The 19,373-nt window shown below is 43.3% G+C and overlaps 1 protein-coding gene across 13 annotated transcripts in view; it reads right to left on the bottom strand.

The window, feature by feature from the left end:
- Positions 1–800: 800 nt before the first annotated feature.
- CSNK1G1 (casein kinase 1 gamma 1) overlaps positions 801–19,373 on the bottom strand; it is a 168,265-nt gene continuing 149,692 nt past the window's right edge. For 6 of the 13 annotated variants that reach the window (XM_060618315.3, XM_078448724.2, XM_060618309.3 and 3 more), the window contains 2 exons: positions 13,184–13,290; positions 7,188–7,349 (listed from right to left, as the gene is read on the bottom strand). In XM_060618315.3, the coding sequence (XP_060474298.1) occupies positions 7,250–7,349; positions 13,184–13,290 (207 nt within the window). In that variant the 3' untranslated portion in view covers positions 7,188–7,249. The other 7 variants (XM_081795853.1, XM_060618319.3, XM_060618314.3 and 4 more) reach the window with 3 other exon arrangements.

Genomic DNA, 19,373 nt, shown 5'->3' with positions numbered 1-19,373 from the left:
ACACAGCATTTAAAACTGATTTCCACAGCTGATTTATACATTATCTAGTCTTAAAAAATTGCAATCAACATCCCAACATCTTTTTAAAAGTACAATGGGCAAAGATTAAAGAAACAGACAAAATAATAATATAATAAATTAGAGCATGTAATATATCCAATGGGAATTGATGAATCAACATTATTTTCCATTGGGGGGTTATAATATTTTTGGTTTCATCTCTATCTTTTCTGCTGTTTACTTTTCTGCTTGATAAATGGGGCTCATTCCCAGAGCCAGCCTGCTGTGACACTAGTTTGAGAAGCTCAATTGTTACTTGTTTACTTCCGAGGATATTCATAAACACATGGTCTCAGCAGCCTGGCCTGTGAGTCTTTATGGAAGTGAAATGCACAGATGAGACCACGTGCGCATGCACGCACATATACACACACACAGGCATACAAGCGCAACCACACACCCATCTGTAAATAGATTTCCCTCCAAAGAAATGGCTCATCTCTCCTGAGACATTCCTAACAGATTGATAAACCTCTTACAAAAGCTTTCAGTGCAAGGGCTGGCCTGGGATTTGGTCTGGAGCTCATGAAGAGGAACACTGAAAATGTCTCACCTGCCCTGAAAGAGGGGGTTTGCAGGGAAGAGGCAGTCGGAACAGCTGTTTTCCTGTGTGTCTTGTTGGGATGACTGCACTGCACCCCCCTTTATTACCAAGGATAACCCTCTGCTCTGAGACTCTGAAGGTGGTGATGGCACCGGAAATAAGATTGCAAGGAGTAAAAGAAAAGCGACAAAAGAAATTCTGTCCACAGAACTGAGGTTTCTTTATAACATCAAGTTTGGTAACAAAACTAGAAATATATGGAGTACATGTTCACTTTTTCCTTTGTAAGCTGATCTACAAATACTGGAGTGGACTTCCTGGTTGCTTTTTGAGGAAATTTGTCAACTACTACAGTCTATATCCAGGGAACCTACTTACTATTTTTGAATACAGTGGAGAAACCTATTCTTTTGCACTCAGTCACCTGCAAAAGGAGTTATGAGAAACATGTTTTTAAGACTGCTTAATTGATCAAAGACTTCCAAGATTTCTTATTTGTGGCTAAAACACTGCTCAAACTCTGCATACCCTCAGAAGGGCCATAGTTTCCTCTCTTCTTTATTCAGAAACAAAGCCACCCCTCCGCTGCCTCCCTCCCCCCACCCCCAAAACAATAAAACCATAGGAATCCCATTTTGATTCCTGCCAACCCGTCATAGGGAAGACTGGGAATCACTGGCCATCAGTTTCTAGACAGGGCTTTCCTGGAGGCCCGGAGTTGCCAAAACAAGAGCCCCCAAAACAAGTGCCTGGTGCTTATATATGGCCAATCCAGATGGGGTGCCTCGTTATCCTGGCTCCCTAAGGGTTGCTGGAATTCATCTGCCCACATTGGGGCAATGGCGGGGACAGTGGCAGTGGACTGGCAAAGGCAATGTTGGCTGTATGGCGCTGTAAGCTCCCAATCTGAGTAATTTGAGACCTAATGTGGCTGACGCTGGAGACGACACTGTCAGGGCAATTCACTGGGAATGGAAAACTGGTTTCAGTATGAAAATGGAGGTGACTGGGACACACAGGAGGCATGTGGAATTGGGAGAGATGCATCAAAAGATCAAGTTCCTTTGAGATGCTTTCTATGCTGTCATGGAAGTACTTATTTTTGAGAAACATCAGCCATGCTTGCTGACAGGGGCAATTAATTCTATCTTTTGCATACAAAAAAGTTAAGGCTATGATCTTTAGTAACCAATCTGACATACATTTACCATCACTGCATATTTCTGACATTAAAGGAGGTTACTAACACGGAGAATCAACAATGAATATGCACTATCAGTGTCCATTTCCAGTGCACTAAGCTGGGATATAGAGGTGATGGACCCTCTTCTGGCTAATGGCAGAGGTGATTTCTTTGTACCTGGAATTCATGCAGATAAAACAGGCAAATCAACATTTCTACTGAAAAGCCCAGGATTCTGCTGTCCCCTGTTGCCTCTGCGTTCCAGAGTGAAATGGAGCTTTAACTGGAGGTTAGCCTAGTCACTTGACTTGTACCTTCTTAGACCCTGTTTACTTCTAGACAGACCCAATATAGCAGAATGTTCACTAAGGCTGTCAGAAAAGTACACTGGCTGCTGGCACACTGCCCACCCTTGCAGAGTCCAGAGTGAGACCACTGGGAAATGCCAAGGTGTGTGTAAGTGATCAACCTTTAGCTGCTTGATTGCACAGACATACGTCATCCTCTGGTCATAAGAGAAGGACCGCTTGTGCCTTGATGGATTCCTGGCCTGCGTGACTTAATCTGCTCAGGATGCAATACCTGAGGACCGTAGGGCTTGGGAGACGTCCTCCTAATGGCATACTATTAAGAATATTTTGAGTGAACGCTGCTAGTACTTACTGCTAACTCAGAAGCAACTGCACCAATCCCAAAGAAAAAGATCCTTAGGCACCATGCTGTGAAATGGAGAAAGTTCCAAAACTATAGTGAGTAGATTTGGGTGGGTGGTGGGTGGAGGGACTGCCCAACCTCAGGGACCCGGCTGAGGCACAGAACTAAGCAACTATAGCAACAGGGTTGAAGAGGGAGCCCTGATGTGCTGGTGGGGATGGAACTGATGGCCAAATTATTCCTTAGGTAGTCTTTTTATTTACTTAATTTTCAGGAAGATCACAATAGAATCTCTCAGAGGCCTGGGACCACCTTGGAGTGCTAATGGCCTTGGAAGAATCACCATTACCCTACATGCCAGAGGGACGTGGGGCTCTTTGCCTTTGTTATGAAAAGCAGATACCTAGTAAGAGATTTGGGGGGGGGGGTGCAGAGAATGAGAACAGTGCATTAGGAAGGACCCCCCCATAACTGCTTAGGTTTAACCCTTCAAGAGCTAGCCTTTAAAACATTTAAGACCAAAAAAAGTCACAAACTCAGCTGCAGGGGGGCTTGCCCTGAGCCAAGCTGGTCAATGCCTTTGCTTTTTTGTGGAAGCAGAGGTGGGAGGCACTTAGTGGGGTGTGGAGTGCCAGGATGCTAGAGGCTTTGTCACTACTTCCCCTTGCCATCCCTTGAGAGGCAAGGTTTTTTTCTACAGAGGGAAAAGGAAGTTAAAGTTTCTATACAGGAAGTTAGAGTTGCCCAAATGCCAATTGAGAAACTGTACATTTCTGTGATGGTGCCTTAACCACTAGGTATTATCAAGGAAGCAAACCTCAATATTCAAAACCCTTGTGGAAAAGGGATGTGACACTGTGTCTCCCAGCCACTCTGTTTTGTATACAGGAAAATTTCTTTTAAAGAAATGAAAGATTACAATCCTTACATGAGCTGAGCAGGTTTGAAGCCAGTAAAATGGTATTTCCTAGCCAAGGCCCGATGGAAGAGGTAAAGCCCAGTAACTCTGATCCATGCCACTGTTGCTATCTCTGCTCCATGTAAGATACATCAAGGGACTTGTCAGGAAATGCCAACTACCAGAAAGTATCCCCACATCCTCCAGTCCAAAACACGGCCCTCCATCTCAAGCCAGAGGCAATGATTTCGGAGTTCCCAAAACCACCAGACTAAGTCACCAGCCACTGTCCTCCTTGGTGAGTTAGCTCTCTCTACTCCCAGATACAAGGCCTTGTTCCCTGATGTAAGTGGTTCTTTCTCCTCTATCACATCTGGAAAGAGGTCACTGTTTACATAAGCCACTGAACTCAAATGAAAATTGAGCACAGTAAGATTAACTCCATACATTACTTTCCAAGCAGTGAACGAAGAACCGAGACTCTTCATGGTAGTAGATCAGGTGGCTAACCCACATGGGGAGGCAGACAGTGGACTGGGGAAAACACGCTCTAGGTACATGGCCATCTTATCTGGAAGGAGTCTATATCCAAATGAGAAGATAATTTCAGACCTTTCACTTCAGTATCCTTTCCCTTGGAATTTTCCAGCACCAGCCAATCTTATCTTCCTGTTCATACAGCCCCACGTGCTCAGTCCTAAGCATGCTGCTGTGGACCTGCTGGGAGATCTGCAGGTGCTTGGTTCCTGGTAAGGCAGGCCAGCCCAAATGCTATCACTCAGCTATCGGGGCAGACAGTACACAATGATTTTATTTCCTGGCCCTATGATGCCAAATCCTGAGGTTCTTCTGGCAGTTGGAAGGCGGGTTCACTTAGTCCTCCTCTTCTTGTCCACTAGTGGCAATATGGCGGTGGCCATTTCATCACTAATTTTGTCCCCCAAGTCACTGAGAAAGTCACATGGCTATTTAGTTGGAAGTCCCTGGCAGTGGAGGAAACTGGTATTTCCAATTTTTTTGTCAAGCATCTCCTTCTCCTGGTAAGTCTGGCTTGGCTGGCTCATCCCATGTGCTGGAGAGCTAGGCGGTCCAAACTGTAGGCTGATGAGGTCAAGAGGCTCTGGTAGGGACATTCTTCAGCAGCTGAGAAGATGAATGAATATTCAAGTATGTTTCTTTGCCAACCTGAGTGTTTACTCAGAATGACAAGAGTTTGGCTTCTTCTCTTTTGGGTGCTGCAGACCCAACTTTTTCCATTGAGAATGTCCTCTGGACCCATGTTCTCTCTGAATGGCTTGGCTGGCCCCATCCCCCTCAAAACAGAAAAAAGTAAAACTCCCAATATAACCAGACACAATATGCATCTGCCATGTTTTTTGTTTAAAAAAAAAAACAAAACTAAAAGTGCAATAAAGTCAGTTTTTTCCTTTGCTCAGAACAATTTGCATTGTCCTACTACCGTCTGGAGAACAGAGCTCGCTTGTCAAGAGAGCGAAAAATGCCAACGCGCAGGGACAGTAGACTGCAGATTTCTCACAGCTTGTGTCCGACAGTGTAACTTGACAGGAGGGAGGGTGGCAAGAACCTGCACCCCGTGGCCAGCTGGGGATGGAGGCTGCAGAGGCACAGAGGACGGAGCCATACTGCCAGGCACACCTGGTAGGTGGAGAACGTTCTTCTCCTGCCAGGCCTGCCATCTTCCCCCTGCCTTCTTGACCGCACCCCCAGCCTCTTAAGCTCCTTCAGCCAGCAGACAAAGCCTTTAACTCACTAGCTTTTATGCTGGAGAGGGTTGAGGGTGGGGCAAGAACCGGGAGTAAACTACGGGAGGGAAGAGAATAGTAGTCCTTGAGTTTTTGTGAATGACACCTTCACTGTAAACAATAGGAAGGAGAGTCAACCAGGCAGCCCCGAGGGCAAACAGTGGAGGAGCTGCAGCTCTGGGACCTGCTCAGAGCTGTAGGCAGGCGGGGATGGCCACTGACCCACTGGGCCCTGGCTGCCTGCACTGGCTCCTTCTGGGGGCATCTGTTTTCTTCTTTTTGGTTTGGACCTCCACCCTCCCCCATAGAGGAGTCCCTTCCAATGAAAAATGGCAGGAGCTGCGGGTGCAATTGAGTTAGAGTCCCCAGGGCCTGAGGACTCCTGGGAGGCACTGGTCACTTGTGGCGCTGGGCAGTCTTCTTCCTTTTCCTCTTAAAGAAACAGCAGCACCTGGAGTACAAGGAACATTGCAAGTCAGTGTGGAAGGCTTACAGCTTCAGACTTCTGCCTGCTTCTGCTTACTGCCCGGCGGGTGGGGGGCAGTTCCCCCCTGGCACCCACCCACAGGGCCACCCACACCCACCACCTACGGTGCACACACTGGAAGCAGTGGGCAGTGTCTGCCAGGAAAGCCAAAGGAAATAGCTACTTCATTTCAATCTGCTACCAAACTCAATCATCAAAATGATGCAGGCTAGGCAGGGTCCAAACAGGTGTTTTTTGGAAGGATGAAGGTTTATCATTGAATCCAGATATTTCATCTTTATCTGGAACCAAGGCTGGGGGCTCCTCAGGGCTGCCTAAGACTAGCCTGCATCGTCTGCCCCTTGATACAGAGGACACAATAATTTAATGCAGCTTCAATGGCCAGTGGATATGGAGCTAAACTGAGACAAATGAATCCCCCACAAAATATGATTGCAATTTTAGCAAGATCTCATGATGCTGCCAATGAAGGATTAAGGATTCTCTCCATCCCATACCCCCATCCCCACCCAGCTACCCGGAGCAAGCAGAAGGAGCCCTGACTCTTAATAAGTACTGTGAGCCTAGATCCCCTGACTGATATCAACACAGCCCACGTTTCATTCAGAAGGGACCAGCGCCACAGCCCAGGAGTTGACCAATGGCAAGCATATGGCTGCAGGGTCCTCGGCTTAGCTACTGAGACCGCTGCTGCCGTGCCAAACAAGGTTAGAGGACTAGCCCTGTGTACGGTGGAGGTTGGGGTCTGCTCCCTTCATCTGCCCTCCACGTGTTGCCCCCTGGACAATAGCCACAGCTCCAGCACAGCCCTAGGCCCAAGCATCCCTTCCTTACTCCTGTCTCTGAAATAGGAAGCAGCTCTTGCTGAGGCATGACTAAGTCCAGAAGGGGGTGATGAGGGCTGTGGCATAGCTGGTGCATAAGACATGTCCTTTCCAGGAAGCTGACACATGGGAAATGAGAATGTGAGGGCCAGAAGGTGTGGATGAGTCAAAGATGCCAGATGGTGGAGGGGAGTCAAGCTGCAAACTTGTTGGACCCTTGAAAGGAAAGCTTTTCGGAGAAAACTCTGTCTGGTTCTCTTGCCTAAATCTCTGGGTTTAATGCCAGGGCTGTTCATATGAACATAAAGAACTGGTGCTTACTTCCCATTCTCCTAAGTTCTCCACTGTAGCTAAGATTCTCTCCTTTTTCAGCCAGGCTCCTTGGTATTTCAACACCCAATGGACAAGTTGTTAAAAATTTGGACAAAGTTTCTTAGAATGTAGAAATAGACATTTATACAAGTAATGATAGCCTTTCCCCATATCTGAATGAATCAAACATGAAAATTTTAGAAATAGGACCTTCTTAAGAGGGTCTTTCAAAAGACTTTCTGAAGATAGGGTGCCTGGGTGGCTCAGTCGGTTAAGCATCCGACTTCAGTTCAGGTCATGATCTCACAGTCTGTGAGTTCGAGCCCCACATCAGGCTCCGTGCTGACAGCTCAGAGCCTGGAGCCTGCTTCGGATTCTGTGTCTCCCTCTCTCTCTGCCCCTCCCCCACTAGCACTCTGTCTCTGTCTCTCAAAAATAAATAACATTTAAAAAAATTAAAAAAAAAAAAAGACTTGCCGAAGGTATCAATGACATTTATGCAACACTATTTTTTTCAAGTTTATTTATGTACTCTCTCCCCTCAACATAGGGCTTGAACTCAGGACCCCGAGGTCAAGAACCGCATGCTCTTCTGACGGAGCCAGCCATGAGTCCTGTAAAATACTAAATGGGTATGAATATAGTCACTAAACAAAGTGGCATGTGAATCTGGAGACTGAATAAACTCTTTGAAATAAAAATGACCAATGCTTCTGATTGTTTAAGACAGTCCTCTCCCCAGAGAAGATTTCAAGAAAAAAAAATGATCTTTTTCTATTATATATGCTTTAGAAAATGAACATTTTCCAAGTTGAAAGTCCTGATATTAATATTAAACAAGGCAAATTAAAACTCATGGGAGCACCAGTATTATACCAGAGTTCCCTATTCCCTGTTAACCATGATTTTCAGAGACATCATTAACATTTAAGTCAATTTCTATTCTTCTTCTTTTTTTTTTTTTGGAGGATGCTAAAATGAGGATTTTGTATTTTTAGTAGGTAAGAGCAATCACAAAGAAGTCTGAAATACTGTTTTGGTCCCTTTCAAACTACACTACTCACTTCTCTTTTACCTCCTTCGAGGCAAGTCCTAAGAACTAGTGTCTGCTCACAAGCACATCATAACCTGACTGCTGAGGCACATCATGCTGAATCTGCCTGACTGGAGGGCAATGTGCGCTACGGTTTAGAGCCCCGGATTAATTTTTGCTAGTTACTGTAGTTAAAGCTTCGGCAGCTTTTCATAGTTGTACCCAAAAGGAAACAGGCCCCACAATCTGCTTTTCGATTCTTTGGTTTCTGTGGTGACTACCAGCAATAGGACCTATTAACCTGGGTCAGACCCCAGACCAAGCCCACCTACTAACTCCACACAAATGTCTAACTCTCCAAAGAGAAGGAAGGTGAGTTATGAACCTTTCTTGTGTCGTAAATATTCTTCTAGTTGATTCTTTGATTGGATGGCCAGAAATTCTTAGCATGCTGGAGTCAGAATCAATCCAGTCTCCCTACCCACAAGCCACCAAGTGCTCTTTCTCTAGACCTCTGAGCCATTACCTTTCCCACACTGCTCTCTTGCTATGTCCTGGCTCTCTCCCCTTTTTGCTATTTCATTGCCAGGCTTCTCTTCTTTGGTGTACTTTTACATTCTTCCCTTGCTCTAATACCTGGCTCAAGCCCCACAGTATCCATGAAGTCTTTCTTGACCATTCCTGTCCACAGTGACCTCTTGAGGGACAATAACAAGTCTCCTGGAGACCTACTTGTCTTTTCCAGTATATATGTCTTATCTCTACAGCTAGACAGCACCTAAACTTTACGGAGTACCTAAGCTAGATGGTATCTAAGCTCTTGGGTAACCTACGCTTTTGGGGAACCCCCTAGAGTCCCAAGCAGAGTTGGAGGAGCACACAGTGGACCCTGTATTTGCAGTCAGGATTATGTGAGTGACATCTCACAGGAAAAAAATAGACTATGACAATGTCAGATTACACAGACATGTTTGCTAGATAAATAGGTCAAAGGTACTCCCCAGTACCATAAGACTACAAATTCTATTTCCATAAAACCTGACTTATCTTCCATATATCCCTATTCCTGGGGAAGCCCCATAGGCAACTTAGCTTAGACCAATGGGGCTCAGAAACTGGTGTCCAACCTAGTCACTGAAGACAAATAGAAACAAGGTAAACACAGAGTCCAGGAGGCTGTTATCACCACATAGAATATGACCCCACGCATGCAGACACTGTGGGGAAATTATAATTCCAGACTGCAACAGACCAACCAGTTCAGGAGCACCTGGAAGGTCACAGGCAACGTCTAAGAAGAGAGCTGGGGAGAGGGCTCTTTCTTGTATCAAGAATGTACTTGACTGAACGCAGATTCTTTAGGGCTCCCCCTTCCACTCAAGGAATCTTTTCCAGGAGTGGAAGAGAAGGGCTCCAATATCTCATTAGCCAGGTCAGCCCTTGGCCCACTAAATGTACTCTTACAGGGAAAAGAAAAGAAAAGAAGAGAAAAGAAAAGACAAGACAATAAACGAAAAACAAACAGAAACCCCCAAAACAACAACAAAATGTCCATTTCTCCCCCCAAGAAGGAGCTCTTTTGGAGACTCATTCTACAGAAGGAAGAACCAGTTGAATCAAAAGAAAAGTCACAGATTTTTCCGAAGCAGCCAGTTAGAGACCAAACCACAGAATGGGGGATCATCTGGTGATAACTGCCCTTGGGGTTGTGAAGAATAATCTAAACAACTGATAGAGTAACCTTGTCCTCCTGCCTCTGTCCCTCTCTGTCTGATAATATCTGGTCTATTAATTTGGGAGACAATTCACTTGGCTAAAAATAGAAAAATAATTTTGGATACTGGGGATATTGTTTTGACAGGAGGAGACAGCAATGAGATGGGTTTGAAAGGGAAGAAGGAACAGATTAATTCCTGGGTGTAGGCCTGCCCCATCCCCACCTTGTGGATCTAGTTCCCCAGTCTGGGTGGTTATGGCACAAGGCGGCGTATGGAAGCCATTCAGTGTTCCTAAGGCATTTTGTTTGGCTTTGCCAATCCCAGCCTAGTCTGGTCCGCTCCCCTATCATGTGGACTGGAGAGAGGGACTCACCACAGGTTGAGCATTTTCAGGCAGCTATAGAGTGTGTAAAGAGAAAAACACAGAAAGGAAGAGAGAGAAAGAGAGAGATATTAGTCCACAGAGGTGAGATGGAAGCGACTCCCTGTGAGCCATGCAAACATGCAGTATGTGTTGGTGTTTCGTTTCTTCCTCTCTCGAGGTAGGGTGAGTAGGCCCAGGTCACTTGGCCCCCACCCTAAGATGGAAGGGGCAGGTGTCTGATAGAAGCATTGAGGAGGGAACTGGATCTCAGTGAGGGGTAAGGTAGAACAGAAAGAGTTGGTGGGAGCCCCACAGCGGGTTTTCCTGGGCAATTTCCGGGAAGATAGCACAAGAAAGAGGAAATGATTCTGCCTGTAAGAATTCAATCAAGCACCAAGTGAGCCATTTTGGTTCCCACACAAAGTCTTACTGTGCAATGTTAAGCTGACCTTCCAACTATTCTGAGGGAAAGACAAGTCCCTAGCCTTTCTTTAAGTCCAACATGCCTAACCAAAGCAGCTGGCTGGCAGTTAGCTCTTCCTCTAGAGGAGGGAAAAGGCTTCGGCAACACTTTATTTTAGTAGGAGATGAATCAGAGCAAGGAGGGTCACTGCTCTGGACTAAGGTGTAACTGCCAGAGAAGGGCCAAAAATCCCATTCTTGTTAATTCTCAGGAGAAATGAGGTCCACATTTTCTAAGTTATAGCTAAAGTCAGTGAGTAAGCAAAAACTCCATAACAAAAATCAACCAAAAAGCTGCCTTGCCTTACCAATTATATTTAAACAAGGACATGCATGTGTCCCACAGCCAGAAGAAAAGGGAAGTTAGATGTTCACTTTGTAGAAAGAACAAAAACCAAGACCCTGTTATTTCTCTCCTCCTTTATATAAAACAAGCTGGGTGAATCAAATGCTTGGAAATGAAGGTTTCACTTATCTCCTCAGTCTCTGGTTGAATCTTAATATAGGCAACAGCTCTCTTTTTCCCACAAGCAGGCTGCATGGACAAATGGCATCACAGCTGCGTGCAATGAGGGGTTGTTTGGGACGTCTCGTGCTTCTCTAGCTGTGACTTCTTCCCATGAAAATGAGCAGGTGGATTGATGGCTACCCCCTCCTTTCCTCCAAAACACATAGAAGGCCAAGAAAAAAACCACATGGCCCTGCCAGACAGTTCCCTGGGCAAGATGGATTGGTAGCTCATGAAATCACTAGGGGAATCAGCACACAAAATGCCCTAAGCTTTGAGCTTCTGGAGGACATCTGGTCAAATACACTTGCTCCCTTCTGGTTCATACATTTCAGAAGGCCCAAACCTAGAACTGGTGGCAGTCACAGTAGTCCTTTTTACTGAATGGGGAGACTCTGAACTCTCTTTATCCTAGAGTTTGGATCATACCAGAATAGAAGTCACCACATTGAAATCTCTTTGTGTGAACAGCCCCCTATTTTACACACAGGACACAAACACCACACTCACATACACAATCAGTGTACACATTTACCAAAGTCAAATGAGAGAAATGGGTTCAAAAGATAAACCTGTATAAGGCAAACAATAAGAACAAAACTCTTTGAATCTTGGTATTCACAGTACACTATTAAATCCAGAGCTAAACTTCTAGCCTTCAAAGTAATAGCCACAACATGAATTGGGAGTGAGGTAGGTGGGAATGGGTACAGCCATCTTTCAAGCCCAGACAATGTATGAATCAGAACGTGCCTAGTGCCCTGTTTCCCAACCTTGGCCACACATTTGAATCACCTGACTTTTAAAATTTCCTGATGCTCAAGCCATAATCCTAAATAAACCAGAATCTCTGGGGACAGGATTCAGTCATTTGCATTTTCTAACATACCCAGGTGTTTCCAAAGTGCAGCCAAGGTTGAGAACAGTGTGGATAAGAAGTACCATACTGTTTACTTTGGAGAATGAAGTTTTGTCATGGAAGCTGAAGAAACACTGTGAGTACCATTAAAATCTCCAAGGTCCCTGAGAATAGGGAGCATGTTTCCTTACTAAAAATGCTTTCCTCCCAGGATTAAAAACTCTCCCTGCCTTTCTTACTTACCAGAGCCCTATATAAACCAGGAGAGGAGCACCTAAAGCTGCCTATAGTCATCAGGGACTGAGTGACTCGTGCCTGTGAGAGATCATCCAAGTCGTCCTTGGGTGCTTTTTATCTACTGGGTAGGAATCCTCAAAGGATTCCTGTCCTTTCCAAGTAAAGGACCTCTTGGAAGCAAAGTGAACTCATCATATAGATGGGCAGGACAGCAGAGGGGTGGGTGGGGGTTGGGGGACAACCATAGAAAGTATAACTGGAGGGAAGAATGCAGGTCTTGACTGGCCTCCCACCACCTTACTCCCAGAGATGTAAGCATGTTCTGGCTTGTATTGAGGCCATCTGGGGGCTCAAGAGAGCACCTAGGACACAGGTATCACTATTAATATGTTGTCTGCCTCTGACAGGACCAGGATAGCCTGAATACTCTCATTAGAGGAAAGGTCATCTGTATCAGGCTTGGCAGCAGTTACTGATTTGTAAAGGACTTCTCTTTCCCTACCTCATGTCTTCTTGGGAGTTTAAATCTGGATCGGAATTTGGGATGGGGCAAAAAAGGGAAGAAGTGATAGAAACGCTGCTTCTGCAGCAGAATTGGCAATCATTTCCTGTTATACTCTATATGCTAAGAGTTTAACCACACGCTATGCAGAGAGCACCTGGGGGCTGGTGGTACAGGCAGGGCAACACGTTCACAGGCAAGAGAGGCAGAAAAGGAAGTAGAGTCACCTCCTTCCCATCTTGGGAACATTGTGATTTCCTCTCCTCCCAAGACTCTTTTACTCACAGGTGTAGAGACTATCTTGCCTGACTTATTGGAGTCTCTCGGAATCCAGAATCATTTTAAGTGAGAACAAAATGGCCCTGAAGCCCTCGCTCTAGGGCTGTACATGCAGAGTTGTTAGCCAAGAACCAGAAATCAAATGCTGTTCAGTGTGGCCCGTGATTTACATAAGCAGATTGTTTTCTGTATCCTGGAGGGACCCAAGAGGCTCATGACTACTATCTGTTCTAGCTCTTATACCATGATTCTTTTGGTTCACTAGGCCTTTTGCCTGATGTGGACTAGAACAATGTGATGGTCTTCCCAGAAATCACAGCTAAAGAAGGGCAGAAGCAGCCTTAGGGTACCATGCAAAAAATAAAATGGTCAAAGGAAGAAAGCTGAGGACACAAGCATGAGGAATCCAGTCTGAGATGAGCAGCACATGGAGAAGAAGAGACAAAGAAGATTTTTCAACCTAGGACTCAAGAGCCCCCTCGAAAGATGAACGTACTTAGCTTCCTCGACTACCTCCACCTCGGCGTGAGCTGTGATTGGTGCATTGGAGTGGGCTCCTGTGGGGTCATCGACATTCAGCTCTCCATTGGTTGAGCTAACCACCTGAAACAGAAAGACGGAGTGTGATAGACACCATGGCAATAGGGGCTTCCTGCCAGCACCAGAGAGGGTCTCTAAGGGAGTTTTAGTCTGCAGTTTAGGTACTGACCAGGCAGTGTCTGGAATGTTGGTTTTCCTGGGCTGAGGGTCCAAATGTCCTAATTTAGGTAAGGTTCCCAGCCCCACGTCATGTGAGAACACAAAATGCAATGATGTAATCCTGTAAGAACTTCCACACTGAATGCGTATTCTGTGTCAGTGCTCGGCTACACTGTGTGTAAATTTAATCTTCACAAAAAGCCTACGGAATAGGTCATATCACTGTCTTTAATTCTACTTCTCTCAGTTTATTATGCTATAATTATAAATAGACTCAGGGATGATGCTGAAAAAAAGTTCTAAAAAGGAAATCAAGAATGGGCATTAGAGATTATAAGCAATCACACTTCCCTTCAGAAATTTCTTCATGGCTTTGATCACTGGTTTGAAGTCACTCAAATAACAAGACTGCCACATCCTCTCTGGTGAGAGGACAAACGGTAAGGAAACACTCTTCCTTGGAAGACCAGTCTTATTTCAACAACCTTTATTTCAGGTTCAGTGTCATCCCATTTCTCACTGAAGGCTCACACTCCTGTCATCTGGTTAATATAGACCCGATCAGGCTTCTCTTGCTTGTGCAGCTGCTTCTGTCACCTGGTTTCATTTCCAGGTGATTCCTGTTTATGTGGGTGCTGGGGAGTGGGAAAAGGGACCCCGCTGGACAAACCTCTCTGCTGTTAAAGACCCTGGCTGAAACATGAGAGAGAACCACAAAATAGGATGAATGGTTCGGATATCATATGCTCTTGGATAAGTAACTTCAGCTATTTGAGACTGTTTCTTACAGGTGGATGTGAAAATTATAGAAGCAAATGTATGAGACAGTATCTGGTACAATACCTGGCACACAATAGTGGAGGTAGCACAGCAAGTAAGGAACGGGCTCTAGATTTAGGCAACCCTGAGTCTGAACCCTAGCTCCACCACTTACTTGCTGTGGGTCCTTGGGCAAGATCCTCAGTCTTTCTGTGCCTGAGCTTCCTAATCCACAAAATGGGGAACCAGTGCTGCTTACCTAATAGGGTTACCGTGCAGACAATCCACAGAAAGTGCTTAGCCCAGTGCCATGGTACATGGTAATGGCTCAGCAAGTGTTCATACTACTGTTGCTCTCCCTCCATTAATGTTTATTCTTACCCCCCTTTAGATCTGGGGTCCTCACCAGCAGCTAATTTGAAGAAAAAAAAAATTTCCTGTGCAGTCAGAAAGAGGAAGGCAGGAGGGTATGTTTAGTATAAGGGATCTTTGGGGGTATTTACTCAAAGAATAAAGGGCACACAAGGTAAACACTACTTACTAGCAGTCTCTACTTACCATTATTTCTAAACCAGAAATATGTATTGTTCTTATTAAGAATACATGCTTAAAAAAAATTAAAACAATGCTTTATGGTTAGTCAAAGAAACCTACAACATTACATGTGGACTTACCCTAGGAATCTGCTAGTGATCAAATTTAGCACCTCTGATTAATGCAACCACTCAACCTTATTTTTCTCCTGACATAAAAAATACTATATAACATTATGTAATATTCTTGCCCAAAACAAGTTTTATCTGAACTTTTGGTATGATGGAAAAAAACTGACAAACCTAAAATGCGGGACATTCTATAGGAAGCAAGCCTGGACTCTTAAAAACTTTACTTTTTCCCTTTAAATACAGGGGTGACTGTTACAGATGAGTAGATTAAGCAACTAAGAGACTGAAAGAGACTAAAGGGGCATAACAACTAAATACAAACCTTCATTAGATCCCAGACCCTATAAAATTAATCTTGAGGACAATTGGAAATGCAATATGAATTGTGTATTAGATATTACAGAATTATTATTCTATTTTTTAGGTATGACAATGGTGTTGTTGGTGACATGAGAGAATGTCTTTGTTCTTACGACATGCCAACTAAAGCATTTTGAGATAAAATACAATGATGTTTACAATTTACTTTCAAACACTTTCGCACACGCTCTCCCTCTGCCACCCCCATACTACTACCACAGAATTAAATATGACAAAATCTTAATAATCATTAATTGAGGTCAGGGATATACATGGGTTCATTGGACTACCACCACCACCAACTTCTCCATAAATTTGAAAATTTCAAAATGAGAAGGAAAAATACCAGCAAAAACAAAATTTGAGGAGTGAAGGTTTACAGATTAGAGAAGCACAGCTCCTCATGCTAGTGCTGTCCTGTTAACCTCTTCAGGCTACATTTATTTCTTGGGGCACGTTCTGGCTGAACACTGGTGGTCACGCTGGTAAATGTATTCTGTGAGCACAAGGGCTAGAGAAGAAAGCATCGTAAGTTTCTTAAAGAACAATTCCGGAGCTAGGTAAGATGTTAAAGAAAATGTCTTGGCCTCAATGGGTACAAATAAAGCAGGAGTCAACAGGCATCACCACTGCTGACTACTTGGTGACTTTGGGTCATGGTGCCTGTCCACAGTATTTCAAGTGTCTCATGCTCTCTAACTTCTCCTTGCTACAAATTGTCACTTGGCCTATAAGCAATATCCTTGGGCAATCTAAGAAAGAAGAGGTGATCTACATTTTATACACTAGATGTCTTATCTGTTATCAGTGAGTACCTGGTCACTAACTTCTAACTATAACTAAAATATGCTTGCGAATCAGTGGCTACTTATTTAGGTCTTTAGAGCATTCACTTTAGGCTGGAGGTAGTCTGTCAAACCACTGAACAGCTACCTAGATGTGCAATGGAACAAATGCTAGTGTAGGTGACCAAAGAGCCGGATTCCAGGCCTTGCTCTACCGTCAGCCTCCTCTGGTTTCTAATTCTGTAAGACCAAGCCAACAACCTTGGTCCCACCTACTTCATAATTACTATGGCAGTTAAAAATAATGATGTTGAAGAAAGCAATTTGAAAATTTGTAAAAAACAAAAAGACCAAATCCCCAAATCAAAACACCCTTATGAATGCAATGAATTATTCGTATTTTAAGCAGTATCATTTTTATACCTTTCATACTGAATTTTTAGTATAACTTCATTAAAAAATAAGCTTATTTGTGTACCTGGAATACTGAAAGTTAATTTGTTGTAATCACTATCAAAATTAGTCCCACATTTCTTCTGGCTATCTCACATAAGACCAAAGTAATTAATATCATAAGGAACTACCCATGGAAGGAACTAAGGTGAAGTGCTATTTTGAACTTTAGTCCTTAATATTGGTAACATCTCTTTTAATAAGTAATTTAATATTTTAAATAAAAAATTTGAAAAAAAATTTGATTTAGTAAGTCCCATTTTTCAAAAACATTACTATGAAGAAAAGTGAGAGCTATATACCAAAGGGAACAGTACTTTAGCTGACAGTCAACATTTCAATCCTTCTTCTTACAACTAACATATTTGGTAATTCTGTACTTCAGCTTCCCTATATATAAAATGGGAATAATATTGACCTCAACAAGAATTGTAAATAATTTAAAATTATAAAGATTTGAGCAAAGTAAATATTAGTTAAAAGCTAAATGTAATCCTTAAGTCTCATGCCTTTGCTTGGCCCTGGAGATTTCTAGATATTTCATATACATTTTCATTTAAACAATTCTGGAGTCATCTTTTTGAAAGAGAAAAATATACTGCCTTAATTGAATTTAGATCTTCCACATGTGGAAGACCTGTGGAAACAGTGGAAGGATGGGAAGCACGGTGAGGGGGGGTGGGGTCTGCAAATGAAATAGGTTAGAATGGGAGTGTCCATGTGCCTTCTCAGAGCCAACTCTTCTCATCTTGGTGCTCTGTACTCCCTACCAGGTTTGTGCTGTCTACAGGTCATCCAGATAGGCTAAGCATGGTTTGAACACATTACCTTTTGGAAAGTGAGACAACTCGAAAATACGTGGGCATCTGCTGTGCCAGAAAAAAGTAGGACTGATTTGGTTTGCAAAAAGCATAGCCTTTTTGAGTTTACAAAAACTGGGGCTACAATTAAAGAGGCAGATGCAGTGAGGAGCAGGAGAGCTTAATGTAATATTAGGGAAACGGCACATTTGCCTGTCCCCTATCCAAGTGTCAAGGAAGCTGGCAGAACTTAGTTTACAGGGAGTACAGGCAGGTTGGATTTTCCAAAAGTGCTGTCAGAGACTCTACGTGACTCAATTCTAAAGACACCCCCTTACAGTGGACAGTAGGAAACACTGTCCAAATGGGTACCTCTGTGTTCTGGGAACACAAATCTAGTTAACTAAACTGTCTAGATATGCCTGATTATGAGGTATTTTCCTTTTAAAAATTATTTAATCTTTGTATTTTCCCCTAGTTACAAAGTAAGCATGTTTATTGTTTAAAAAAAAAAAAAAGAGTATTAAAAAAGACTACATAAGAAAGTGCAGGTTTCCCATGATGAAATCATATGGACATGGCTAGTGGGAAATTCAGTATATCTTCCTTGAGAACAAGGGCATGCAAATCATTTACATAAAAAGATACCTAGTAAATATTTTAGGTTTTTTGGACTATACAGTCTGTGTGGAAACTACTCAACTCTGCCACTGGACATAAAGGTGGACATATACAACATATAAACAAATGAGTGTGTTTATGTTCTAATAAAACTTTATAAAAATAGGCAGAGGGTGGGATTTAGCCCACTGGCTGTGTTTGCCTCCCCTACTCTACATTGCTTTTTTTTTCTCATTCTGCATAAACTAACATATATGTATGCTATTCCTCTTATATATATATTTGCATATGTATGTGAAAATAAGCAAAAATGGGGCCAAATTTCATATATCATTTTACAACTTGCTTTTTCCACAACACACCTTGGACATTTCCCATAATACCAGAGATCTCTATTCACTGTATGGAAGTATTATGTTAGTTAATGCCTAATTAATGAACATTTAGTTGCCTCAGATTTTCTGGTATTAGAAACAAGTGGCAACATGGGGCGCCTGGGTGGCTCTGTTGGTTTAGTGTGGGACTTCAGCTCAGGTCATGATCTCACAGTTCATGGGTTCCAGCCCCACATTGGGCTCTGTGCCAACAGTTTCGAGCTTGGAGCCTGCTTCAGATTCTGTGTCTCCCTCCCTCTCTGCCCTTCCCCCGCTTACACTCTGTTTCTCTCTCTCAAAAATAAACATTAAAAAAATGTTTTAAAAAAAAGAAACAAGTGGCAACATTCTAAACTGCAGCATCGAATACAATAGCTACATGCCACATGTGGCTACTGAGCACTAAAAATGTAGCTAGTCCAAACAGAGATGTTCTGTAAGGGTAAAATACACACTAGATTTCTTTCTTTCTTTTTTTAACATTTATTTTTGAGAGAGAGAAAGAGAAATAGAGCATGATTAGGTGAGGAGCAGAGAGAGACAGAGACACAGAATCTGAAGCAGGCTCCAGGCTCTGAGCTGTGAGCACAGAGCCTGACACAGGGCTCGAACTCACAGACTGCGAGACCATGACCTGGGCCAAAGTTGGACGCTTAACCAACTAAGCCACCCAGGCGCCCCCACACTAGATTTCTAACACTCCATAAAAAAAGTAAAATATCTTAGAATCTTTTTGAAGATTTTATTTTTTTTTACTACTTTTAAAAATATTTATTTTTGGGAGAGTGCAAGCGGGATAGGGGCAGAAAGAGGGGACAGAGGATCCGAAGCAGGCTCCGCATGGACAGGCTGACAGCAGCAAGCCCAATATGGGTCTCAAACTCACAAACCCCAAGATCATGACCTGAGCTGATGCTCAACTGACTGAGCCATCCAGATGACCTTTAAGATTTTATTTTTAAGTAATCTCTACACCCAACTCGAGGTTCGAATTTACAACCCTGAGATCAAGTCTCATGCTCTACCGACTGAGCCAGCCAGGCACCCCCTCATAAATATTTTTAATACTGACTATACATTGAATTATTTTAAACTGGGTTAAAATATATTATTAAAATTACTATCACTTGATTATGTTTACCTTTTCAATGTGATTACTAGAAAATCTGA

The sequence above is a fragment of the Panthera onca genome, chromosome B3, assembly GCF_046562875.1.
Source record: "Panthera onca isolate mPanOnc1 chromosome B3, mPanOnc1 haplotype 2, whole genome shotgun sequence".
NCBI lineage: Eukaryota > Metazoa > Chordata > Mammalia > Carnivora > Felidae > Panthera > Panthera onca.
The sequence above is the reverse complement of the archived record's forward strand: the minus strand, read 5'-3'. Positions and strand labels throughout refer to the sequence as shown.